The sequence below is a fragment of the Sarcophilus harrisii genome, chromosome 1, assembly GCF_902635505.1.
Source record: "Sarcophilus harrisii chromosome 1, mSarHar1.11, whole genome shotgun sequence".
NCBI lineage: Eukaryota > Metazoa > Chordata > Mammalia > Dasyuromorphia > Dasyuridae > Sarcophilus > Sarcophilus harrisii.
Genome location: NC_045426.1, coordinates 273,785,030 through 273,812,468, shown reverse-complemented (window position 1 = coordinate 273,812,468; position 27,439 = coordinate 273,785,030). Strand labels below are relative to the sequence as shown.

The following is a 27,439-nucleotide window of genomic DNA, read 5'->3' as shown; positions in this document are numbered from 1 at the left end:
TGTTTATTTTATTTAAGAGATTTTTTAAGCAAGCATAGGAATTTTATGACTTCACAGAATTCAAAAGCACCTCCCACACAAAACCTACCCAATAGAACCACAAATGATTGTAGACACCATTTGCTTCTTCAGAAATGGAGGATAGATAATATAGGAATGGCATGAAAGTAGGAGACAGAAGGTTGTGCCACATTGGGAGCATTATTTTGTAGCTCCTGCCTCAGTTTCTTCCTCTGTAAAATGAAAGGTTGGGCTAGATGGGACCGATGGTACGGTTCACTGTTTCCAGCATTTTTGCATTTCTCTTCTCAGTTCCCAGTGTTCTCCTAATAGACACTTTCTCTCCAACTTTCTGCAATTTAGCTTTCTCACTTCATGGGAAACAAAGCAATGTTCCCTACACCATGTATGCAAATGAACCTCCGAGTATTGAAACTCCAGCAGTAAACACAGCCTTGTTCACTTGAGAAATCACTGCTGCCCCATTCCTCTCTCTGCCAGAAGGTGTTCCAGATTCTGTCAGCCCTACACCTTTTTGGGTCATTGTTTTAATTGGACTAAAAGGTTAACGAGTCCTCCTTTTCAACTTTACAAACTCCAGATGGAGACGTGGAGTTGTTTTTAGCCATCGCTCTCCCTTCCCAACTCATTCCTCACCCTTTAACTTTGGCTGTTTTTTTTCTATTCTGCATTTGCTAGCAGGAGCCACCACAGCTTGGGGGAAGAGAGATTTGGAGCAAGTCTTTAATGGGCATAGAAAGAGAGAAAATTAGAGAATTTCAGTGCTGGAAGGTCCCTTCCATATTATCTGGACCAGTCTACTCATTTTACAAAGGAAGAAACTGAGGGGGAAAAATATTATTTGGCTAGGGTCCCACATCTGATTGATTCCATTAGAAAGATTAGGTACACAGGGATGATGATGATGATGTGGTGTGTGTGTGTATGTGTGTGTTGCTAAGGTTTGTGGGAATTGCTTTCACTAATGGTCTAATTTGGACAGAGCATCAATATTGCACCAGACACGTCTACAAGAAGGAACTAGAGTCTAAGATCGTTTCTGGAGAAAAGAGTTGGTCAATTGATTGTCCTCGATGGGATCTTGCACACAAATGGGAATTTCTGGCTGCAGGCATTATCATTCCATGATCTTAGGGCTGTAGAAGAAGGACAGAACAAAAAATCTGGGTTAAGGTTTGCCCTCTGGCATCAAAGTCCTCCTAATCAACTCAAGATAAGAACTGACTTTGGTGGGTTACACATCCACAGACACACATTTCTCTCATTAGGTCCCCTCTTGACTCTCCAGCCTTTTCCACATTTTTCCTAACTGCCTTTTCATCCTGGAGATGTCTCTGCCTACGTGGGCAGCCCCTCCTTCTACATGTGAGTTCTTGCTCAGAAGCTCCATTTGAGGAAATGTCCAGACACAGAGAGTTTTGTGGCTCTCCAGATTTTTCCTACTTGTCTCTTCCAACTTCCCCCCACTCCAATTAGGATGAAAGCCTCTTGACAATAAGATTGTCTTTTCTTTTTGCTTCTATTTGTACTCCCAGTGCTTGACCTGGCACATGACATATATTTAATAAATGTGCTCTCTCTTTTCTCTCTCTCCCTCCCTTACCCCTTTCCTCCCTCTCTTTCTCCCTCTCCCTCTCCCTATTTCCCTTTTCCTCTCTCTCTTTCTCTGTCTCTCTGTGTTTCTCTCTCACTCTCTGTGTGTGTATGTCTCTCTCCTTTCAGTTTCTCTCTCTGCCTTTCTTTTTCTCTATCTCTGTTTCTCTCCTTTCAGTCTCTCACTGTCTCTATGTCTGTGTCTATGTTTCTGTCTCTCTCTTTCTCTCTCTCTCCCTTTGTCTCTCTCTCTATATATCCCTCTGCTGTCTCTGTCCCTCTCTGTGTCTCTGTCTCTCTCTGTGTCTCTTTCTCTGTCTCTCTCTTCCCTCATCTCTCTCTTTTCAGTCTCTCTCTGTCTCTGTTTCTCTCTTTCTCTATGTCTCTGTCTCCTTTCACAGTATCTTTGTCTTTTTTCCTTTCACTGTGTCTGTGTTTGTGTCTGTGTTTATGTCTTTGTCTCTTTGTCTCTGTTTGCCTCTGTCCCCTTCTGTGTCTCATTTCACACTTTCTGTGTCTGTGTTTGTGAATGTTTATCTGTCTCTGCCTCTCCTCTAATCTCTCTCTTTGTGTCTCTGTCTCTCTGTTTCTGCCTCTATCTCTTTTCTATCTCTTTGTATGTGTTTGTGTACGTGTGTGTGTGTGTGTCTGTCTCTTTGTCTATGACTGTCTCTCTCTCACTTAGTTACTGTTTCTTTTCACCACAGAAGAGGGAACATATTTTAATTGTTAATAATATCTTGTCATTGAACAAGGTCTCTTAACTTTCCAATTTTTTTTTACATCTTTCTAGCTTGATTTTGATAATAATACAATTTCAGGATTAGGATGCATGCATTGAAGATCTGAAGCATCAAAAATTTAAGTGATTTGAGCAAAGCCATGGAGCAGTTTAGTGTCTGAATTGGGAACAGCCCAACTCTGTGTTCTTTCCTTTATATCCCTTTGTCTTACCCATCTATGGACCTGGCAAAAGTTCTCAACCAACCCTTATTGTTTGGGAACATAATGTCAATTTTCCACTCATAGGCAGATGGAATGTTTTTCACACACACCTAAATCAGTGCTGTGTATCTTTACAAAAGTCACTTAACATCTCTGGGTCAATGTTTTTAGGGAATTAGAGGAGTCTTGCTCACCTTCCCCAAAATTCCCAATTATTACAACCACTAGTGTTATTTTCTTCCTATGGATTCCAATCCAAATGCTACTCATCATTCAAAGTCCATATGAAGTTCTACTTTCTCCCAAAGCCTCTCCTGACTTCCCACCTCCATTAAGTTTTCCTCCTGCTAAATTCCATTTTACACTAACAATCTGTACTACATCTCTTGATTTTTTATTTTACACTATCTTGTCTGGCTCATTCTTTAGTTTTTCATGATCATACATTGGTCTATTCTTTAATTAGGTTTCAAATGCTTTGAGGATGGGTATCATATATTATACTTAAATTTTCTATAGCCCTTGAGTTTTTAATTGTAGGTCCACATCCACGGATAGACCCTAGCAGAATGTGAACTTGAATGGGAAAAAATTATATCTTTATTATCATTACCTTCTAAGTGGAATTTAGTATTTCCATCAGTTATGAATATAGGTAACAAACATTCTTCTGAGAAGGAGTTCAAAGATTTCACTAGATATTCAAAGGGATCTACAACCCCCCCAAAAATGGTTTGTGGCCCTAGTATATGATGGGCACAGACTAGGGCACAGACCCTGCCCTAGTATAAGATGTTTAGGATAGCTTAATTATCAGCTTAATCAGATGACCTAAACATCAGCTGATCTTGCTGATGGCTATAAAACTTTCTGTGACCATTTTGACCCAATAGAAATAAATGAGTAGGCTATTAGGACATGTTTATTTATCAAAACGCAATATTTTATTTGAATAGAGTCTCTCTGTCTCTGTCTCTGTCTCTCTGTCTCTCTCTTTCTCAAGACCTTATTTTCTTGAATTTTTGGACCATCTTGCTGTTAGTATATTTTAATCTCTCTGGGTCCAGACTCAAGTTTCTCTCCTTTGAATGTTCTTTCCTACCTCCTTTCTCCTTCTCTTACCTCCTCTTATAGTCTATCTCAGATTTCTTTTACTGATATTTGGTTCCTTTTCCATGTTAGCAGTTATTATTTTTATCCAAATTTTCTAGGTTGTTGACTCATATATGATTGGACCACCAATGATTGATGTAATTTAAAGAATCAACCCTTCCTCTATTTGTTTCTCCTTGTATAATTTGTCTCTGTTGGTGATAACTTTCTTTCAGAACATTTTTCTAGCCCCTAAGATCTTTATGTGGAAGTTCATAAATAGGGAGTGAAAGAATAGTCCTTTGAAGTTATTTCTCCTCACTTCCATATACCTAATGAACATATTTAACACCAAATGAGGCATCTACAGCCAAAGTAAAGGTTTGATTGAAGCAAATATTTTCCACCAACCTATGTGTCATAGTAGGAGGAAAATGGGGCTGATAGACAGCCAGGATCCTAAGAACTCTAAGAGTCCTCTGACCTCTGACCTCTGACTTAATGTACAACTGAAAGAATAAAAAAGGATCTGGAATGGGCTTTCAGGAATGCAGCTATTGCTGACCTTCTGGTCAGCATATATTCATCTCTGGAAAATTCTCCTATGGGGTCTACTCTGAAGACTCCAGAGAGTTTATTAACAGCTCAGTCCAGCACCCAACTCCAGGAAAATACACAGAATATCCATCCAGGAATAGAAGAGGCCCCAAACCACATTATTTGTTTGCCAACATATCTTACTTGACTTATTCTGTATTACTTCTTCTTAAGGCAAAGAGCTCTGCAATCACAGGGACCATGCTATTAAACAATAACCCAGAATTTGTGTTTCTTCCCATTTTTATCTGCTGTCTAAAGGCTGCTCTAATTTGGGAGATGCTGGGGAATCCTCAGAGTTAGCAGCAATTGGTATTCTGGTCTTATTGCTAAATTTTCTTGGTTTCACTACAGTAGTAATACATTTCAGAGTTTGATGAGTCAAACTCTGATATCATCTTCCCATAGGCCCTCTCCTGGTTCTTCTTCAGAAAGTCTTCATTAGATTTGTTTTGGAAGAGAAAATGACTATTCCCTCCAGTCCCATTAATCTAATGTTGAGCCTTCTGATCTTGCTTCAACACTTCATCTCTACTCAATGCTAGGTTCTCTTCTCTTGTCCAATTATAATCCTATTCACCATCTGAAAGCACCTACCGCTATTATGTCGGTACCAGATCTGAACACAGTCCTCCTCCTCAAGGGCAGATTGGATGCCATCATCTGGCTGGTTTCCATCCCAGTAGTTGTAGTCATAGGATGTGCCATCTGTCCATTCAAACTGACCTTCCTGTTTTATACCCCGTACAGAGGCAAGGGAAAAAATGGGGTGCAAGAAGATGAAGAATTTTTTATAATACATGGCACAGATCTGAATATTATTTATATCTGTGTATATATTTTACTATGCAGAGGTGAGGATTAGACAAGGCTGGAGATGTTTATAGAACAGGGACCTTCTTTCTTTTTTCATTTATTCTGGTTGCCTTCAAAGAGAATCAAGGGTTGAAATGAAGCAAATTTTAGTTAAAATTAGAACAAAGAAAGAACTGCAAAAAAGGATCAAAAGAAAGGAAATGTCAGAGAAATGTATGATCAAAAATTAAGATGAGCTGATCACATAAAGTAGACTCACCAACAGACAGTCCATATATTTCACTGTTATCTTGAATTTATCAAGAAAAATTAAGGAAGTTACCTATCAAGTTAATGGATTCGCTAAAGTAGATGATTTAAGGATTTCAATATGTATTTTTAAAAATAGGAACATTCACAATTAGACAGTGAGGTGGTACAATGAATAGAGTGCTGGACCTGAGGGCAGAAAGGTCTGAATTGAAATCCTGCCGCTAATAATTACCAGTTGTGTGACCTTGCCCTTGATCTATATTTCCTCATCTGTAATGGAGATAATAATAGTAACTATCTTCCAGAGCTATTGTGAAGATCAAATGAGATATTTGCAAAATTTTGTAAACCTTAAAGTGCTTAAAAATAATAATTATTATTATATTATCACTACAATGATGAGATTATAGATCTCTTTAAGTTGAGTATAAGGAAGTCATTTTCAAAGTTAGAGCTGTCTAAAAATGGAATAAGTTGCTTTGGGAAGTCATGAATTCCTTGAAACCAAATATCTTTAAGTAGAAAATGAATGGGAATTTGTCAGGATTGCTATAGAGGAATTTCAAGTTTCTGATGAGGGTCAGATCTCTAAGGATTCTTCCAATTTTAAATTCTATGCTTCTATGATTAGAGCAATGTTCTAAGTCTATGCAGTTCAAAAGGGTGTAACCCTAGTCCCAAGCCCATTGGAATAGAACTCTCACCTCATTGATGGAGAAAAACATCCTGCGCTTGCATGAGAGATAGGGTGGATTTGACAGCATCCTCATGAAGATACAGGAAATTAATCTCTACCAATGAGGACAGAGTCCCATACCAATGGGTCTTGGGATATGGGTTACAATAATCAATCCTAGGTTAAGTTTTTTATTAAAATGACAGAAAAAGAACCACACCTTTCCATGCATTCAAATCATCATTCATATATCAGACTTTCAGTGAATGTGTGGTCTCAGTAAATAAGCTGCTGTTCTTCTCACCTGTCTCCTGTCATGAAGTCCCATCCAGATGTCTGTTGGTATCCCTGGCACACAGCTGTTTACAAGATCATGTACAAAGACATTCTCCTCCCAACTGTGAAGGAAAGGATAACATTGTGTTATATTAACATTGTCCAGTCAATTGATCAATCAATTAGCATTTATTAAGCATTAACTATGTGCTGGGCACTCTGCTTATGGTGCTGATGAATACAAAGAAAAAGCAAAAACAGTCTCTGTCCTCAAAGAACTTAAATTCTAAAGGGAAAAACAATATAATACAGAAATTTATACATGCAGTATAAATATAGAATAGAGAGAAGGTAGCCTTAGAGGAAAAGGCAAAAGAAACTAGAAAGAACTTTAGGAAGAGGTGGCATTTGGTTTAAATCTTAAAGAAAATCAGAAACCCTAGAGTGGAAGGAGAAAATTCCAGACAGTGCAAAGGCATGGAAATGAAGAGTTGTGTGTGAGGAAGGGCAAGTAGATTAGTATGGCTGGACTGCAGAGTTATGAAAGGAATCAGTGAGTTAAAAGATTGAAAAAATGGGAAGGAACCAAATAATGGAGAGCTTTAAATACAAACAGAGGGGATTATATTTGATCCTAGAGGTAATAGGGAGTTATTGAAGTTTATTGAGTAAGAGTGACAGGGTCAGACTTGTGCATTAGGAAAAACACTTTAGTGATTGTGTGGAGAACGGACTAGAGTGGAGACAGACCTTATACAAACAAATTCTAATGGATTCTAATGAATGGTGGGGCTGGAGATAGGGAAGATACATAGTTATGTTTGCTTTCTTTTATTATTTCATGTACAACTCTTAGAGCAAGAAGACTCATGCCTTTTCTAATGTGGGTAGTGGTGGTGGTGAGATCATCTCTTTTCTTTTTTATAATTGATAATCATGATGAATTTGAAGTCCAGTGGACCTGGGCTCAGATCCCACCTGTGATATCAACATAAGTAAAATCACTTAACCTCTGTGAGTCTGTTTCTTCATCTGTAAATGGCAAAAAAAAAAAAAAAAAAAAAAAAAAGCCCAAGTATTACCCACCTCACAAGGCTGTTGTAAGGTTCAAATGAGTTCATTTGCAACCTTTAAAGCACTATATAAATTTATTAGCTATTAATAATTTTGTTATGATAATTGTTAAATTGTATCTATGGGTAAGACAACTTCCCTCCTTCCTCCGTGCATGAAAATAATACTGCATCAATCCATTTTCTTCTATCTCTTCTTGAAAAATTGGCATTGAAGGTGTACTGACAAAGTCTACACTCACTGCAACTTCTGCAAAGCTCTTATGGAAATGACTCAGATTTAGTTCTGCTGGTAACATGGAGTTCGCTGCTTTCCTTAGGGATAAAGTGAGGGTCCAAAGGACCTGCACGTTTTTGGCTAAATTAATGGGATTTTTCTTCTTTGGTAGGGAGAGGATCTTCAGTTTTGCTTCAATTTTCTGAATGCATTATAATAGTGAGTGTGTGTGTGTGTGTGTGTGTGTGTGTGTGTAAGGAGGGGAAGAACAGGATGCTGCTGGGGCCTTCATCCTGGAAAAACTAATTAGAACCCCTCCAAGACTTTGGAGGAAGGTAGGGAATTCTAAGTGACAGTAATAAAACCCATTTACAACAGAAATATTCATCCATTTGTCCTAATTCATCAATAGGACTAAATATAAAAATCTTATGCTTCAGCTAAAAATAAAGTAATAAAATAAAATGGGAGTGGGGGAGGACTTTCTTCTATTGGATTGAGTACTGGGCCTAGAATTAGATGAGATTTGATCTCAGATACTGTGTGATCTTGGGCAGATGTCAACCTCTGTCTGCTTTAGTTTTCTCAACCAGAATATTAGATGATAATAGCAACCTACCTTCTAGAGTTGTTGTGAGAAGAACATGAGATAATAATTGTAAAGCATTTAATGCAGTGCTTAGCACTTAGTAGGCACAAAAAAATGGTAATTTTTATTATTGTATTAAAAAGAGTTGGGGGTTTTGGTAGACCACAAACTAAATATGAAAGAGTATTATAGTATGACAACAAAGAAAAGTGGGATGTGATATTGGGAGCCTTAACAGTATCTTCAGTTTCAGGATAGAGTCTCTTTATACTCTGTTAAAGGCATCTGAAGTATTGTGTTTCATTGATTGGTGCTGCCATTTAGGAAGGACATTGACAAGCTGAAGAGCATCCAAAGGAGAGGATTGTTGTGAACATAAAATAAAATATTTATAAAGCATCTTGCAAACCTTAAAATACTATATAAATGCTAGGTATTAGTAGTATTTGTTGTATTAGTATTGTCATGCTTATGTAACAAAGAGGCAAATTTAGATTTGCTCTCAAGAAAAAACTTGCTAATAATTAGAGCTGTCCAAAAGCAGAAGAAGCTACTCCATTGGGTGGTAGATTTCTCCCTTATTAATGATTTTCAAGAGGAGACAGGATGGTCACTTGTCAGTATGTTATAGTAGCAATTAGATCTAGTTTAAAATTCTGTGATTCTATGATTCATCTGATGTGCCAAAGAAAAGAAAAATATTGCCTACATCTAGAATTATATAAGGATTGTCTAATTGTCATCAATTGGAGAGAAAAATGGAAGAAGATAGTTTAAAGCTGAATTGATTCACTGGAGGTTCTGGATAGGGAAGGGAGAAAAGTGTAACCAATAAAGAAAGCCTAGAAGAGAATGAAAAAAATTTAAGTCTCACAAAAAAAGAATGATAAAATATCATTGAATAAAAGTATTCCAGAGTTCACAAACTTGGAGGTGGAACATGTATGTCATGGGATTGAAGTCATGACCATCTCTTGTGTAGCTGAGGTAAAGCAGAGAAATATGTCATGGTATTAAGTAGAAAACTGGGAAGTTAGGGTATTTGAAGAGCAGCAATATATGAGCATGAGGTCAGGAGTTGGAGTAGAAAAATTAAGTTAGGCACTGAACTCACTGAGGAAGAAAAGAAAATGTTTTGGGACCAATGGATAATGGCCACCAGGATCTGGATTGGAAAATAAAATTATATAGAATGACCCTCAGAAGAGGAGATGTTGCTTAGTGATGGTGGTGGAGAAAGAATCTAGAAGTGGCAATGTAATATCCTGACTCAACCATTATGATCAGTGATTCAGGAACTATGAAAGAAAGCATATCCAATACTAGAAAGGGTATTAAAGAAATCAGTGTTATCTGGAGGGAGTCAGGTCTCAGTGAATGTCAGAACGTGGAAGGAGCAAGAGAAGGAGAGGTTCAAAATGAGAAGAAAATATTAAATTTTGGAACAAGCATTCCCTGAGGCACAATGAAAGGATCAGGTAGATCTGGATTGAGACTTTAGAAAGACTAGGATGAGGTGGACAGGAGTATAGGAACAGGCAATAAGGAATGGGAGTGTGTGTGCATACAGTAGTGGTCAGTGGTTCAGACTCACAGAATGAGGCAAGTATAAGAAGTTAGTGGCAGTAACCAATGAAAATCATTGAGGAACAAGTTCAAATGGAGCAATAGTTTTTGGAGAGCTAATGAGAGACCCATGTAATCAGGCTGCTTAAGATCTTGTCTCAGGATTCAACTTTCTAAGGGTTGGGGATGTATCCTGTGAAGGCTGAGAAGCCCAGAGCCCAGAAAATGTATGACCAGGAGGCTGTTATGGTTAGGAGAGAAGGAGGGTCTAAGTTGGAGAAGACCCTGAGGACTGGGAGGAAAAGAAGATCTTATCCCAAGGCCAGTCAGCCAGCCTTAAAGAAGGCTCCCTGCTATCTGGAGAAGGCCTTGAGAAGGACCAATGGAAGCTGTAATATGAAAGCTGATTCCCTGTTTTAGGGAAGCCCTTGGGCCCAAGTTGGAAAAGGTTCAGGAGAACAACTAGTGGAAGCAACAAGGCAGATGGTAGAATCTTGTCTTTATGACCAGAAAAAAGAAGTGGGTTAGTAATATATTGAGAGGAAGTGATAACAGATGGACAAAGTAAGTATTGCATTGGTTGCTACAATTATTTTTTAAATCATAATATGTTATGTGGATCTTCTTTAGGGAATTTGAAGACATGGATAAAGGTCAATAGACTTAAGAAATGAGAAAATTTTGAGGGGAGCAAGATGGGAGTGCTCAGTGCTCAGGGAGTGCTGATGAGATTAGAAGGTCTACTGAAGCATTGAGCAATAAATCCCCATTTAACAATCTAGTTAATCTAACAAAATAATTCCTCTATAGTGGGGGTGTTGTGCATGGGGGTGTGCTTATACTCCCCCAACTGGTACACTTATCCAGGTAGAACACACCTGCACAAGGGATATCCCCATGCTTTTCAAGGTTTTTCAAGGGAATTAGAGAAGGAAAAATGGCTCACACCACCCCCTTATTCCATCTGCTTTTCAAGGAATTCTTTCAGCAATCAACAGATTCTCCTTCTGTGGAGAAATACAACAGCACTTGTTTGGGAGTATATGGACAAAGCTAGAAGAAGGCCAACTCAGAGCAAGGTCTATGATTACTGTCAGGGCATCCTGCAGTATTCAGCATATTGATCATCCATGTAGAGGCAACCAGGATAAGAACTCTAAGTTATGTAATGTTCTATAAACCAGCCATGAGATAACTGAGTCCATCTTTGGTTTTATTGGGAGTTATGATAATCATGAAGAGATGATAAACTTATGCTACTGTAATCCAGAGTTTAGCAAAGCAAGTAAATGCTGGAACAGAGAATTGAGACTTCAGCCTAAATAAGTTTTCAGCCTAAAATGGGTTCCTGCCATAAAGTATGGCCAGGGCCAGTGATCTAATGGAATACATGGTCAAAGTCTGAATTACATGTGACTAATACTTCTGATTTGATTATATTTTATTCAGGCTGATTAAATGCTTTATGGGTATTAATACCCATAGGAGGGACAAATCAATAATGCACAAAGCAAGGAATATAATGAATATGAGTGGCCAAATGGGTGGAAACAAAAAAACTGGTCAATTAGGTTGGTACAAAAACTATTCTAGATGCAGATGAAAGACATAGCATCTCACCATCTCCCTTCAACCACCCATACAAAGACAGAAATAAGGGCTGACTAGCACCAGCTACTTGGAGATCCTGAAGGAATGAAATACTCAGTTTGGCTGATGCTTAGTCTTGATGTTTGATGGTCCACATTTTCTATCTCAAGGACCAGTTAAAATCTATGACTACATATATATATATATATATATATATATATATATGTATACATATAATATTATATGGGTATAGATTTATACAGTGACTTGTTAATCGTCACACAGCTAATAAGTATTTGAGATTAGATTTTTAAATCTAGAATTCAGCAAAATAGCAAAAAATTGATTTGTATCAATTGCTGATTTCTGAGTAACAAATGTTTGATTAATTTTTTGTTGATTGTCTAAACGTAAGTGATGGAGAACGTCAGTAATGTAAACTTAAAAAATGTGTTGTGTACATTTTTTAAAGAGAGCCAGTTGTTAAACATTTACCAGCACACCCCTAAATATAATTAATCTAATATACTTATATTTATATACGTTGTCTTCCCCAACACACTTCTTCAGGATAGGAAATGTTTCATTTTTGTCTGTTTATATCCTCAGTACCTAATACAGTACCTGGCACATAATAGGCAAAATATTTGTTGCTCTACAATAAAACTTATCTCATTTATTTCTCCCCAAATCCCTTCTCTTTCCTCACTTCTTTATTGCTGCCAAGGGTACCATCTTCCCAGTGCCCTAGGTGTACAATCTCAGTGATGTCCTCAATTCCCATATTCAATCTATAGCCAACTCCACCTTCATAATTGCTCTTACATGCTCTGCCTTCTCTCCTCTACCACTGCTACCACTCTGGCACAGGCCCTCATTGGCTCTCTCCTGGACTACTGCAATAGCTTTCCTCTTGAGTTCCCTCTCTCGTCCCCACCCTTATCTATCCTCCACTCAGCTGTCAAGAATGATTTTCCTAACTTGCAGTTCTATGTTCCCTTCCCCACCCTAACCTCATCGCCATTCATTAAACTCTAATGGCTCCCTATTTCCTCCATAATCAAATAAAAAAAAATCTCCTTGGCTTTTAAAGTCTTTTATAAACTATCTCATTCTTACCTTTCTAATCTTCTTATACCTTATTCTTATACTCTACAAACCTCCTTCCTACTCCTCATTTGAGACACTGCATCTCTTAAGTCCATGAATTTTTACTGGCTGTCCTCCACTTCTTGAATGTTTCCCCTCTTTATCTCTGTTTCCTGGCTTCCTTCAAAATTTCTGTAAGAAGACTTTTCCAGTCATCCTTGATGTTAATGCCTTCCCTCTGAGATTACGTCTAATTCATCTTGCGTACGCACGTGCATGTGTGCACACATGCAAATATACATCATGTATTTATATAATTACTGGCATGTTGTATCCCCCATTAGAATGGAATCCTCTTGAGGGAGATGGCTATTCTTTGCTTCTTTGTATTCCTAATACTTAGCACAGCACATGGCACATAGTAGGTGCTTAATAAATGTTTATTGACTTGACTTGTTGATTGATATTTTAAGATCAATATCAAGACAGCATGTCTCTGTGCTTGAACAGGTTCTTAGATTTTTGAATACTGTGATTGCTATATGGTTCAAATTGATTATAAACTCCAAGGAGGCAGAAACCATAATTAATTGATTTAAACAATATCCAAAAGTAAAGGTATATGTGGAATAAATGTCATCAGAGGAGCAAGAAGGAAAGAAACAAAGTTCTTTCAATCCTGAAGATAGAAAGTGGTTAAAGAATTTTCCCCCAAATGGCTACAATAATGAGTTCTCTTTTTCTCTTTGCCTATGTTTATAGCTCCTGTTTCATCGATGCCATTGTAAAATCTTTCAGAGCAGAGAACACATCATGCTCCTCTGAATTTTGTTGTTGTTCAGTTTTTTTAGTCATGTTTGATTCATTATTTCCTCATTTGGGATTTTCTTGGCCAAGATAGTGGAGTGTTTTGTCATTTCCTTTTCCAGCTCATTTTACATATGAGAAACTGAGGAAAATAGGGCTGTTTGGCCCACTGTCATCAGCTAGTAAGCGTCTGAAGCTAGATTTAAACTCAGGAAAGTCCCAAAAAGGTATCCAGAAGTATACAGAGATAATATTGTGCATGAATTGGATTTAAGTGAGACAGAGTTCTGCAAAGTCATCAGTCTTTCTTACAAGCCACAAATTAAGTATATTGATTGTCTTCAGATCATAGTTCATGTGACAAAGGCCATAGCTTTGGATTTATTCATTCATATCTTTACTCATAAAGTTGATTTTGAACCTAGAATAGTCACTTGGTGAACATTTATTAAGTGCCTACTACATGCTGGGTACTGTGCTAAGTAATAGTGATACCAGAGAAGGCAAAAGAAACCCCTGCCCTTGAGGTGTTCACAACCTACCCTTATGAAGACCTCTTTAATCCAGACACGGTAATTAACCCCTTTCAGATCTCTCCATTGGTTTATCAAAAGATCACCTTTTTCCTTAATGAAGATCTTTGAGATCTACTTAGTTGTTGTTGTGTTTGTCCTTTGTTTTTGAAGAGGATCATGACATCATCAGGGAGATGATACCTAATATGCAAGTGAATTGGATTTGAGTGAGGGAGGTCTGTGCTAAGTCACCATCCTGATTTTCTCCTCTAGGATAACTGGAGATGGCCTTGGATACAGAAAGAGATCTTATGTCTTTTGCAATGAGACCTTTATAGGAGAACATATCGGTTGATGAAAGGAAGTTTCAGTCACAGTCTTGTTAATAGTACTATTAATAATAATTATTTTTTAACTGCGTGACCCTGTGCAAATCACTTAACCCTAATTGCTTCAGCAAAAAATAATAATAAATAAATATTATTTTTAATACTTGTATAGTGCTGTAAGTTTTGCAAAGCACATTACATATGTTATCGCATTTGACCTTCATAACAAATAGGTGAATATAAGAAATAGGTGCTATTATTATTCCCATTTTACAGATGAGAAAACTAATTTAGAGAAGTTAAAGGAATTTCCCAGAGTGACATGCTTTTACCAATCTGAATATTTGTCTTACGATGGAAAGAATGATTTCAATTAAAAAAAAAAATTACACTGGATATTTATTTTCAATTGCAAAAGAGAAACTCCACCTGGAAAACTTATACCCTACTCATCCTCCTCATACTCTAATCCAACCTCTTCCAAGTAGAAAAGGAGAATGTCATAGCATGAGAGGTAAGCAAGAGGTAACAAATTCCTGTGAAGCTTACCTGTGAATGGAAGCCAGTTTGGCTGATTTTGTTCCAATGGAGAACTCTGCACAGTAAAGGTCAGCCTCAGCCCAGGTCTTATTAAGTGGGAAGAATCTATAGCAGTAACCTTCATACTCCATCCAGAACAGAGGACATGGATAGGTCTGAATCATCTCTGGCAAGACTTGAGAAAAAAGAAAACCAGAAGGTATTTGGAAATGTTTGGATTGTTTCTTCTCCTTTACATTGAAAAAAATAAAGACATTATGTTAGGATTCTTACAAGGTGCTAAGTAAGTGGAATTGAGGAGACAGTGGTTAAATCTAATTTAGCACTGATTTACTCCTACAACAAAAAATGGTTTCCTAGTGATATAATGATTGATGTATACTCAGTGTACAGCATATAAGCAAAAAGCTCTCAGGGCCCGACACAGAAGCCCACTAGAAACTCTCAGAGGACGAGACAGATTCATTCCATCTTCCACCTTTGTGTTGGCTGGAGGCTGAAGCTGACAGAGGCAAAGGACTACCAGTAGGAACTCTTGGAACCAAGGAGAGCGATAGGCCTCTAAGAAAGCTAACTGGGCCCAAGGAAGGAGACAAGACTTGAAGGAAACAATAAAGGATTTGGACTTTAATCCCTGCCTGCATTTGTGATTACTGAACTGAAATGAAGCCTGCCTCCAGAAGCCCCCCAAGAAACCTGCTCCCAGAGAACATTACATTTTAGAAAGAATATTACATTAGCTATTGTTGTAGATATTGTGTATGTATATGTTTACATAATAATAGTTAACATTTATATAGTGCCTACTATACTGTGCTAACTATTTTACAAGTATCTCATTTGATCTTCATAACAGCCCTGGAAGCAAGTGCTATTATTATTATTAATGGAGATAATAATATCTCCATTTTACAGATGAGGAAACTGAGGCAGATAGAGGTTAAGTGACTTGCCCAGGATTGCACAACCAGTGTTTGAAATCAAATCTGAATTCAGATCATCTTGACTACAGGACCATGGCTCTATATTTTTTGTTATTAATGTGGAAATTAATATGGTTTTAGGATGTGATAAGAAAAGAAAATAACATGGAAACTGAAGTGGAAGGAAATAGCTTTGCCAACGATACCCAGCTAATTAGTGGTAGAGCCAGGACAATGAACCAGATCTTTTAGTACTTAATCCTGTACCTTTAAGAAGACTCTGTACCAGGGGTAACTAGATGGCACAGTGCATAGAGCACCAGCTCTAAAATCAGGAGGACCTGAGTTCAAATCTGATCTTGGATACTTAACACTTCTTGGTTGTACGACTTTGGGCAAGTTACTTAACCCCAATTGCCTCAGCAAAAGGAAAAAAAAAAGACTCTGTACCATGTAAGTCAATTTATGAAATGAATAAATAAAATTTGTTGACTATTCTCATGTATAAACTAAGGTATACATGAGAATACAGCCAACAAATTACCTTTTAGTTACTGGAAACCTCAAGGAACCAAATTGCCACACTAGGTCAGTGCTTTCTAGATTAAAACAATCTTGACTAGCTTGCCCCACTGCCTCTTCCTTCTGTACTATAGACATTTAGTGGCTGTGAGGTCTTTGACAAAATGTGAGAGAGAAACAAGGTACAATAGAGAAGAGAAAGGAATTGAGAATGGTTTAAGTAAAACCTATGGAATAGTACCTTTGAATTAGTCCTGGTTAATTTACTGAAAGAGGTTAGGGAAAAAACTGGAAGAGACAGAAAACAGCAAAAGAAGTCAGTATTTTCAGTGGAAGAAGGAAATTCAAGTTAAATAGAAAAGCCATTAACAAATAATCTTTAACTAAGGAACACAAAAGAGAGGTTAATTAACACCCATTTTATAAAATAGTTTTCAATATATCCTTTCATCCACCAAATGCTCCCCAAAATATTATCTAAGATATTCTTTCATAATGTACTATGTTAGTTTAATTCTGTTTGTTTCTTAAATTGAGAGAGGCACTGTGTTGCAGCAAAAGTAATACTGGGTGGAAAAAAGAAGTAGCAGTAAAAAAAAAAAATTAATACTGGATTCAAAATCAGATCTTACACCAATTAACACATTCCTTAACCTCTCTGACTTTCAGTTTCTTTATCTAGAAATGAAAGATTTTGCTTCAGTTTTTCCCATCCACTCATCCAAGGACCATTATTAGTCTATGGTAAATTATTAGAAATGGTCCTTTTAAAAATAACAACAATAACAACCTCTAACCTTAAAAATACGATTCTTCATTCTCTTTCTTTTCTTCCTTGAGTCACGTTTTTCCAGAACCCTCTGTTTTGTGTTTGGCTTAGCTGCTCAAACATTTTAAATATTTATCAGTCCTCAGAAAATATTATGTTAATTATATTTTTATCAGTCCTCAGTCCTGAGTTGAAAAATACTATATAGATGACCTCCAATCTTCTTTTCAGTTTACATTTTATATATATATATATAATTTTTAAAAAATCATATAATTCTATGACTGTTTTCCACATAATTCTATTCAATAAATATTTGTTGTTGTTTTTGTTGTTCAATCATTTCAGTTGTGTCCAACTCATTGTGACCCCATTTGAGGTTTTCTTGGCAAAAAAAAAATACTGAAGCGTTTTGCTATTTACCTCTCCAGATCATTTTTTAGTGATAAGGAGGCTGAAGCAAACAGAGTTAAATGACTTGCTCAGGGTCACACAACTAGTAAGTGTCTGAGGCCAAATTTGAATTCAAAGAGAGGAGTCTTCCTGATTTCTGGCTGTTGATCTATCCACTGTACCACCTAGCTGCACCAGTAAATGTTTTTAACACCTAACATTTAAATAGCTTACTATGTCCAATATAAGGCAATATATTATTATTGATAAAAGATCAGCCAACCTCGGAATCCAAGGGTTTTAAATTCAGTCCTTCCTTTGATACATGCCAGCTCTGAGATCTGAGACAAGTCGCTTATTTCATTACCTTGGACAGCTCTCTAAGGTTACAAATTACAGATGAAATGCTGAATGATATTAAAGAAGGGAGTTTCTGTCCTACAGGTTCCCAAGTTAATGAAATCACAGGTCCAGAGTAAAAATACTGAAAGAGATGCAAATGTGAATAAGGTATGGACTCTTTATCTCAAAAAGCTTACAGTCTAGGATGGATATATTATTTTCAACTATCTGCACATGTAGGATCTTTCCATTAGCAGAGATGACTGCACTATATCATTTACATTGTCTTTTAACGTCTCCTTGTGACCAATAATAATAAACTCATATTTAGATAGCACTTCATAGCACATAGAGCACTTCCCTTATAATAGTCCTATGAGGTGGGAAATGCCCACTTCTGTTTTTCAGATAAGAAAAACTAGAGGCTTTGAAGTAGCTTGTCCAAGTCTACTCGTATTTGAAGTCAAGTTATCTTTTTCTATCTTATGGCAGACAAGACTACATCTCTAAAAAAGATCCTTCAATGAAAGAAGAGCTTCTGAGAAGGCGCTATCTTGTTCCTGTGGCTAGTCAGGCCTCCCCTAAATTCTTAGAGCTGGGAGAACATTTCAAAGTAAATATGAGGTATAGGAAACAAGACACATGAATTATGACCACCATATGCCTTTCTCTGGGCACCTTTCCCCACTTCCTTCCATTAATTTGATTTGCTTCAGGGAGCAAGTGATGCCCATGGATACCTACAGTTAAATATAGCAGGAAAATAGGGCTGTGACAGGTCATCACTAATCCTTTTTCCTCAAGGTTCCTTAGTTGAGAGAGCACATGCAAAGGAGCCTTTTGAGTCTCTAACAGTAATAGATTAGTTCTATTTGATAATCGTTTTTTGTTTTGTTTCCAGTATTTTTTCATTTTGTTCCTAATCTGATTTTATTTTAGCACATCCCTTTTGGTATAGCCAAATCCATAAGACTCACTATGGAAGAGATTCCACAATCCCTGACTGTCACTCATCTACTCAAAAATTTTCAGTGATTCCCCATTGTCTACTAGCTGAAATATAAATTCCTAATTCTGACATTCAAGGTCCTCTATAGTCTTACTCCAAATCACCCTTCTAGTCTAATATTCTACCACTTGTGCTTAACATACCCTTATGTTCTTGCCAAACAGGACTATGTCAGCTCTTAGTTCTTTTCCGATTCTTTTCCACCTTCATGCCTTTGTTCATGCTGTCACCCTGCTTAAGTGGGTGAATGAATCCTCTACCTCCATCTGTTGGAAGTTCCTCTCTTCTTTCAAAGACTAATTCATATACCAACTCCTCAATGGGTCTTAAGGCATCCTATTTCTCAAGTTGAAAGTATTCCTTCCCTCCATGGATGATCATAGAATCTGTCTGGACTTCTTTGAAACTGTCTCATTCTCCCTGTATGTTATAGTGATTTGGGTACCTCTTTCCCCCATTAGAGTATACCTTCCTTGAAACCAGGTTATTCAGCCTATCCATAGCAGGTATTTTATAAATGTATGTTGACTTGAATTTGTTACTGATTTTTAGATAGATAGATAGCTGGATAGATAGCTGGGTAGATAGATAGATGATAGATAGATAGATAGATAGATAGATACTTGTTAGCTACATGCTCTGGATCAAGCAATCTACTAAGTGCTGGAGATATAAATACAGGCAAGTAAGACCATTTCTGTCCTTAAGCTTAGATTCTAATTAAGGGAGATAAGGTAAAAAGAGGTGGCAGAGGGAAAGGTAGTACAGCTGACTCAGCATAGTATGAAGATGATTGAAAATGGTTAGAGTGCCTGGGTTCTAACTCTACTCCCAAATAAGGAAAAAACTCATCTAGTCAAAGGGCTCAAGGACAAAGTCCACGTTGTTGTTGGTTTTTTTGTTTGCTCTGTGTGTGTGTGTGTGTGTGTGTGTGTGTGTGTGTAGAATTGGGGGAAGATTAGAGGAAACAAAGGAAATACTCTCTCAAGGGCTCTCCTCATTTACTCCAAGTTCATTTCCTATTATTTTATCAACTTTGGGAATGAACTTTAGGAAAGCATAGTGTTCATATAGGAAATAGTAATATTCATCCTTTTTTCTGATTCCAGTGTCAAAAGAAAAATATTCCTATTCCTCTTTCCCAAAATTGTTGTTGCTGTTTTTCCTTTGTTTTCAAAGAAAACCAATGAAATCATGAGGCTGGTGTCTTGACTTTCAGGTGAATTGGATTTAAGTGAGGCAGAGCTACTCAAAATCATCAGTCTTACTCTCTCCTCCAGTCATGTAGTCCAATGGAAAGTCAAAGATCAAGAGCACTTTCATGGTCCAGGATGCAAAATAAAGTGAGATGTAAAAAAAGATGGAAGTTTGTGCCAAGATAGTGGCTATGTGAATGGAAAGAAGGATGTATGGGAGAGATGGAGAAGTAGAAATAATACATTAAATAAGCAGATGTCTCAAATTCCCAGTTCTTATTTACAACAGCCCAACCCAGAAATCTCATAAGTCTGTCTCTCAATCTGAAAGGGACCTTTGGGGAGGGGCTAGCCAATTAACCCCCTCATTTTACAGACAAGAAAGCTAAGTAATGAAGTTATGAGCCAAATTATTCATCATGTAAATTAGAACCTAGTATATTTGAATTTAATTCCTCTGACTCTAAAGTTGCCATATTGTCTGCTTCACTAGGATGACTTAACTTTCTCCGTTGAGATTGTGAGCTCCTTGAGAGTAAGGACTATCTTTTACCTCTCTTTGTATCTCCTTCATTCAGCACAATGCCTGGTATACAGTAGGTGCTTAATAACTACTTAATGAATAACCTACATCAAATTGCATGTTTTCTCAAAGAGGAGGGTTAGGGTGAAAATTTGGACTCAGAAATTTTAAAAATTGTTTTTACATGTAATTGGGGGAATTTTTTTTAAAAAGATGTCACAATAGATAGAGCACTGCCACTAAAGTCAAGAGGACCTGAATTCAAATTTAGCCTCAGATACTTAAATACTTACTAGCTGTGTCTCCCTAAGCAAGTTACTTAACCTTAGTTTTTTAAATGTTCATCAATTGACTGACCTCTAAATTAAATGGAGTTAATTAAATTAAATTAAGTTAAGTATACTAACTTCACTAGGTGGCTCTGCCCATCAGTTCTAAGTTGAGTTCTAAGTCCTTGGTTACTCAGTAGTAATGGTCAAGGGGAAAAAAATCTCTTTCTTCTGGGAAGGGACTCTGAAAGATAGCCAGCTATAAGTGAAATTGCTTTCTCCTAAATCCAGATTGTTGGAAGGATCAAAAGAGTCAACATTTGTAAATTGCTTTGAAAATCATAAAGCAATACTTAAATGCAAACAATTATTATTAAACTATGACTAGTTTTCCTGCTCCCTTTACAAAGGGGACTCAAACTGCATGGCCTTTAGCTTGATGTTATACTTTGAGTCACCCACAGATTTCACTAGTTGTGTTTGAATTCAATTCAATTCAAGCTTTGAATTTGTTCAGGGATAGGGGGAAGGTGAGAGGAGTTTTGTTGTTTTTTGTTTTTTTAAGAAAAAAAATTGTCAGCTTCCCACTTGATCTAGCTGCTTGCTACAGAAGGCCAAATACTGCCTCAGGAACCTGCTGCTGCCTCCCACTGAGATCAGTCGCAGAAATAAAAGAGAAAAGAAGGTGGTATGAGCAGATTCGATTTCCATAGCTGTCTCTGCCCCACTGGGACACCATTCGAAGCCAGCTCTGAGCTGAAGTTATAGATGAGTCACAGGACCCTGGTCACTCGGTAGCATTGACTGGGAAAGAGTCTATCTTCTGGGCAGGGTGATGAGGCTGAAGGCTTATAAGATCTGCCTTCCCTCAAATCTAACCCTGTTCCCTTATTTTCTTATACATGGCAGGGTGAATAGAGAGTCAGTCTTGAAACCAGGGACACTTGGATTCAAATCTGGTCTCTGACACATGAAGGCTCTATGAATCTGGAATGTCACAACCTCTCAGTGGCTCAGGAAACACTAAGACGATACATTGCAGAGATGTTGACCTGCAATAGTAGAGGCAGTTAACCAACTCTGGACTTCTTTATACCAGTTAAATCACAGGTTGAGTTCTGATGAAAGAAGGAAGGAAGGAAGGAAGGAAGGAAGGAAGGAAGGAAGGAAGGAAGGAAGGAAGGAAGGAAGGAAGGAAGGAAGGAAGGAAGGAAGGAAAAAAGAGAAACAAGCCTTTATTAAGTGTCTATTATATGCCAGGCATTGTGGTAAGTCCTTTACAAATAATATCTCATTTAATCCTCCCACAAACCCTGCAAGGAAGATATCATTATTTCCATTTTACAACTGAGAAAACTGAGATAGAGGTTAAGTGACTTGCTGAAAACTGAATTTAATCTCAGGTCTTCTTGACTCCCGTCCCCTATCTATAGTACCACTTGCTGCCTTTTAGACTCTACCACCACCTCAGGAGGTAGAAATACTTCCATTTTAAGCATTCTAAGGACTACTCCCTGTCCTCAGCTGTGAACAAGAAGAGAAAACCAGGCAGGATTGGTCTTATCCCAGAGATAAGGAGCTTTTGGTGGCTCCATTTTCCTTTGCTGGGATTCTCCAAAGACACTAGGATATGAGAGTGTTGGAATCCAGCTTTAAAGGAGCCCCCAAATAGTAACCTGTTGCCCTTCCTTTGTTGAAATATTTTCCTGTAGGGAATCTATACAGGAAGAGACATATAGGAGTCTTCTGGGTCTTCTGAGACTGGGCAAATCTGGGCTGATGCCAAACTCATTTTATTCTTCTTTTCGTTCTCCCTTTATTCTCACAATAAATTCTCCAAGTTCTCATTCATTCCTTCATTCATCCATCAAAAATTTATTGAAACTATAAAGACATGTTCTGTCCACCAAGATGTTATAAGAATGATAATAATAATAGCTAGCATTTCTATTACACTTTTAAGATCTGCAAGGCATTTTTACAACCTTTATTTCATTTGATCCTCACAATGACTCCAGGAGGTAGGTAATACTTTTATCCATATCTTACAAAAAAGGAAACTGAGTCAGAGAGAACAAGTAACCTGCCCAGATGCTAGTGAGTATCGGAGGTGTATTTTGAACTCAAGTCTTCTGAATTTTAAATCCATGTTCTATCCATTACACCATCTGGTTGAAAAATATTATTTCCATCCCAATCATCCTATTCCTTAAATTGCTTCCTCTTCCTTCATGCCACAGGGCATGAACTGATAAAATCCCAGCTCTAGAATTGAGAAAAAGCTCCAGGTCTCTCTAGTTGAACATCTCCATTTTATAGATGAGGAAACTGAGCCCCAAGACAATGCTTTGTAAACTTGGAGGATAAATTTGTTATTTTCTTACTTCAATATATCAAGGATTTGCCATTATGTACCAGCCATTATGGTAAGTCCACAATATATCAAGGATTGCCATTACTATGGCATGGAAACTCCCTCATCCAAAATAGATCACCCTCCTAGAAATATGATGGTCTCCAAGAATTGCTGGACTTAAAAAAAATCCATCATCTTATAGTTAACCTGGTGACAAATTTCTTGGAACATAATCAAGAAGAGACATTTAGTTTCCTTCTTACTTTAAACCTGCCTTCCTACCTAAGGCGGGGAGGTGATATATTGGATAGAGCACTCAGTATGAAGTCTGACAGATGTGAATTTAAATCTAACTTCAGGCACTGTGCAACCCTGAGAAAGTTGCTTAATCTTAGTTTCCTCAACTAAAATGGATATGATAACAGCATAGGGTGGTTATGAGCTGTATGATGTCATTTTGCCTCAGTTTCCACAACTGTAAAAATGGGATGCTACCACTTACCTCACGGGGTTATTGTGAGGACCATTTAAGGAAATAATTTTTATAAGAGCATTTAGAATATAGTAGGCACTATATAAGTGTTTATTCTCTTCCCCTTTCTAGCTTGCTACCTCTGTACCACAGATTTTGAGAATCCAGATTTTTATATCAATGTATAAAAATAATTTGGCGAGGTTTTTCCATTTGATGTTAATGCTATATAGCATAAATTATCTTCATAAGAATGAGCATTAAGTCCAATAAACAGAATTTTTATTATTTTTACTAAACCTGTAATTTCATTGGTGGAGTAAGCTGCTAGTAAGGAAATTTCTTCTATCAATGTAGAAATTTCTAATTTGAGACTTGTCCAGGGTCAAACAACCGGTGTATAGCAGAAGTAGGTCTTGAATCCCTATATATCTGTCTGTCACCTCATTCCATACTTCCTCAATAAACTATAGAAGATAATAAGTAAAGTCATATCTGTACAGTGTTTTAAGATTTGCAAAGAACTTTCCTCAACAATCTAATAAGGGAGCTAATATAAGTTTTATCACTTATTTTTCAGGTAAAGACAATGATGTTGAATGATTTGCTAATAGTTATCAGAGACAAGATTGGAATTCAGATCTTTCCTGATGACAAATCTAATATCCTTTCCACTAAACCACATTATCTCTTAATTTGAAACTTCTTGTTGCTTCAAACTGTGAAGTAAAAATTAAGCAAACCTACTCCAAATCATCAGCTACTAGAACTCTCTCCTCAGGAAACCTGGCCACTCTAATTCTCAGTAACATCAGTCCTTGAGGTCTCCCCTCTGTGATCACTCTGCAACAGAAAAACTAGCGCTCCCTCTACATCATTTGGGTTCAGTTGGCCCTATCATTCATTCAGTTTGCACCCCTGAAGCTAGCATCTGGAACATGTCACTGGGCTCTAGGGCTGGGCTGACCTGTGTCCAGAATAATCCCTATGAATGGGAGCTGTCACAGAGCTGAGTAAGCCCAGCCCTGACTCTGGCTTTAAGAGCCACTGAAAAAAACCAGGAGCATTCTCTGAAACTCGAGGAGTTCTGGTTGATCTAATTTGCATCCATCTGACCTTTGCAAAATACCCTGAAAGGAAGAGTTGAAATTTATCCCCTCTGCAGACCTCCCAGCCCACACTCACCTGGGCTGATTTTAATATCTGTCTGCGGAAATGCTTGGATAGGGAGGAAAACCAAAGAGACAGCAGAAGCCCATAGCTCCCACCTCATCATCTTCCCTGACCCTGGAGAAAGGAGTCGACAGACTAGAAGAGAAGCCAGTTCAGTAGCAGATCCTTCTTAGAGATCCCCTGTTCTGGGCCTCAGGCTGAGCAGGCTGGCTGGAAAGCAGCCCCCCTTCTTTTCCTCCCTCCTTTAACTGCAACCTGTCAGAGTGACAAGTTGGGAAGGCAGGGGGAGGGAGAAGGGAGGGGAAAGGAGGAAAAGGAAAAAAGGGGAGGGAAGCAAAGGGAAGAGAAGGAAAGGTATGGGAGAAGAGGGGGACAAAATGGGGAGGGGGGGTAGAGGGGTCCGGCCCTGTAAAAATACATGTACTACTTAGCAAAATATTTTGTTTTACCAACAGCAAAATAATCCCATTTTTTTCCCTCTGGAATTTAAATCACTGCATATAAATATAAGATATACACATATATAAAATAAATGAAACATTTGAAAGACATGAAGTGCTATATAAATATTACCTACTATTAACAATATTCATAAACATTAATACACAGGGTATCCCCAAAAGAGATTCATTCAATAGCTTATAACTTCACTAACACTTTGGGAAAACCCTGTATAAGAAGTATGGAGTAAAAATGAAATGAATCCTGGACTTGAAGTTAAAAAAAAATCTAGTTCAAATCCTGATGCAGGCCCAGTTTTTTTTTTTTTTAAACTTTCTCTTTAAAACTTATGAGGGTTTAAGTTATTTACTTTAAATAAAGCAATTTTATTTAAAATTATTTTAAATTTTAAAATTATTTCCAAAATGGAAGGAACTTGCTATTACTGAGACAGTATGGTACAATAGAAAGAGCACTGGATTTGATGTCAATGGACCTGGGTTCAAATTTTGCTTTTTGTTAATTAATAAGAGTGCCTGTGAGTAAGTTAGCCTTCATTTTCTCATCTATAAAATGGGAGGGAGATAGACTCAGTGACTTCTAAGTTTCTTTCCAGTTCTAAATCTATGTTTTTCCTAATTGAATATGGGAGCCCTCAAAACCATTTATGATGCATCTGAAAAAGCTAAAAAAAAAAAATTAAAAACCTCCAATTAAATAGAAAATTAGAAATTCTGACAGAGTAAAGATTAATAAAATTGAAAGTAAGAAAACTATGAACTAATAAATGAAAATAAATAATAATAAATAAATAAAACTAAGAGTTGATTTTATGAAAAAACCAACAAAATTGACAAGCCTTTGGTTAATTTGATTAGAAAAAGAAAAGAAAACGAAATATCAACACCAATATCAAAAATGAAAAGGGTGAACTTACCATCAATGAAGAGTAAGTTAAAGCAATACTTAGGATCTATTTTGTCCAATTGTATGCTAATAAATCTGACAATCTAAGAAAAATGGATAAATATTTATTAAATATATAGATTGCCCTAATTAGCAGAAGAGGAAATAAAATACTTGAATAATCCATTTTAGAAAAAGAGATTGAAAAAGCCATCAATGAACTCCCTAAGAAAAATCTCCAGGGTCAGATGGATTTACAAGTGAACTCTATCAAACATTTAAAGCACAATTATAAAACATTTAGAAAAATAGATAAAGAAGGAATCCTACCAAATGCTTTTTATGACACAGACAGGGTGCTGATACCTAAACCAGTAAGGGCTAAAATAGAAAAAAAAATTATAGGTCAATTTCCCTAATGAATTTTAATGCAAAAATCTTAAATAAAATATTAATAAAGAGTTTAAATTAATTTATCACCAGGATAATATACTCTGACCAAGTAGGATTCTATACCAGAAATGCAAGGCTAATTCAATATTTAAAAAACTATCAGTATTAATTGACCATGCTAATAACAAGACTAACAAAACCATTTATGAGATTTATTTTCCAAATTATATAATTTCAGAGCTTCGAGAAAGCTCTTTGAGAATTTACATATCCAGGTTCTAGTCACAGGTCCATTATGATATGATCTCAAACTGGGCAAAAATAGCCTGTCCACCTCTCTACCTTCACTTTCTTCATCTAGAGCAGTGATTCTCAAACTTGTTCTCAGTATCTTTACACTATTAAAAATTGTGAGGGGGTAATGTGAGGCACTGGCCCTGAAGTTAGAAAAACCTGAGTTCAAATCTGGTCTCTGACATTTACTGGTTGTATGATTCTGCAAAGGGCGCTTAAATCTGGTTTTGCCTTAATCTAGTGGAGAAGAAAATGGCAAACCACTCCAGTAGCTTTGTCAAGAAAACCCCATGGACACAAAGGGGACGACTGAACAAGAAACAGGTTGTTGTGAGAATCAAATGAAAGAAATTGTGTAAAGTGTTTAGTGCAGCATTGAAAGTATGTAGTAAGTGCTATATAAATGCTTACTCCTTCTCCAACCTTTTCAGACTTGAGGGAATTGACTCATTGAAAAATTAAGGTTTCCCTGATTCACAATCTATGAGTCACTATATCTTGTTAGAATGAAAACAGGGATTGTTTATTTATTTATTTATTTTGCATTGCTATCTCCAGTATTGTTTCTGGGCATACAGTAGGTACTCCATAAATTCTTGTTGATTGATTCTGCAGGTTGAAATGCATCCTGGGAAATTGCTCTGGGTCCAATTTAGGCTTTGGGAAGGTCTTTGCCTTTGACTTGAGTGGTGGAAAGGTGATTATGAGGAAGTGGTTGATTTATGGAGGCTTCTTTCCCTTACCTGTGGAATGGACATGGATAGTTTTGAGGAGCTTTTGGGAACCAGAGAGATTCTATCTCAGTGTCCTGACTTCTAACATATAGTTTTTAGATATATGTGATTAAAAAGTCAAGGAGAACAGAAGAAAAAAAA

At 37.1% G+C, this 27,439-nt stretch overlaps 1 protein-coding gene across 1 annotated transcript; it reads right to left on the bottom strand.

The window, feature by feature from the left end:
- CLEC19A (C-type lectin domain containing 19A) lies at window positions 1-24,639 on the bottom strand. The gene is made up of 5 exons (XM_003761423.2): window positions 24,543-24,639; window positions 14,593-14,758; window positions 6,297-6,390; window positions 4,846-4,978; window positions 1-1,157 (listed from the first exon to the last, which is right to left on the bottom strand). Exons 1-5 carry the CDS (start codon window positions 24,631-24,633, stop codon window positions 1,078-1,080), a joined length of 564 nt encoding a protein of 187 aa, XP_003761471.1. The 5' UTR covers window positions 24,634-24,639; the 3' UTR covers window positions 1-1,077.
- Window positions 24,640-27,439: the final 2,800 nt, after the last annotated feature.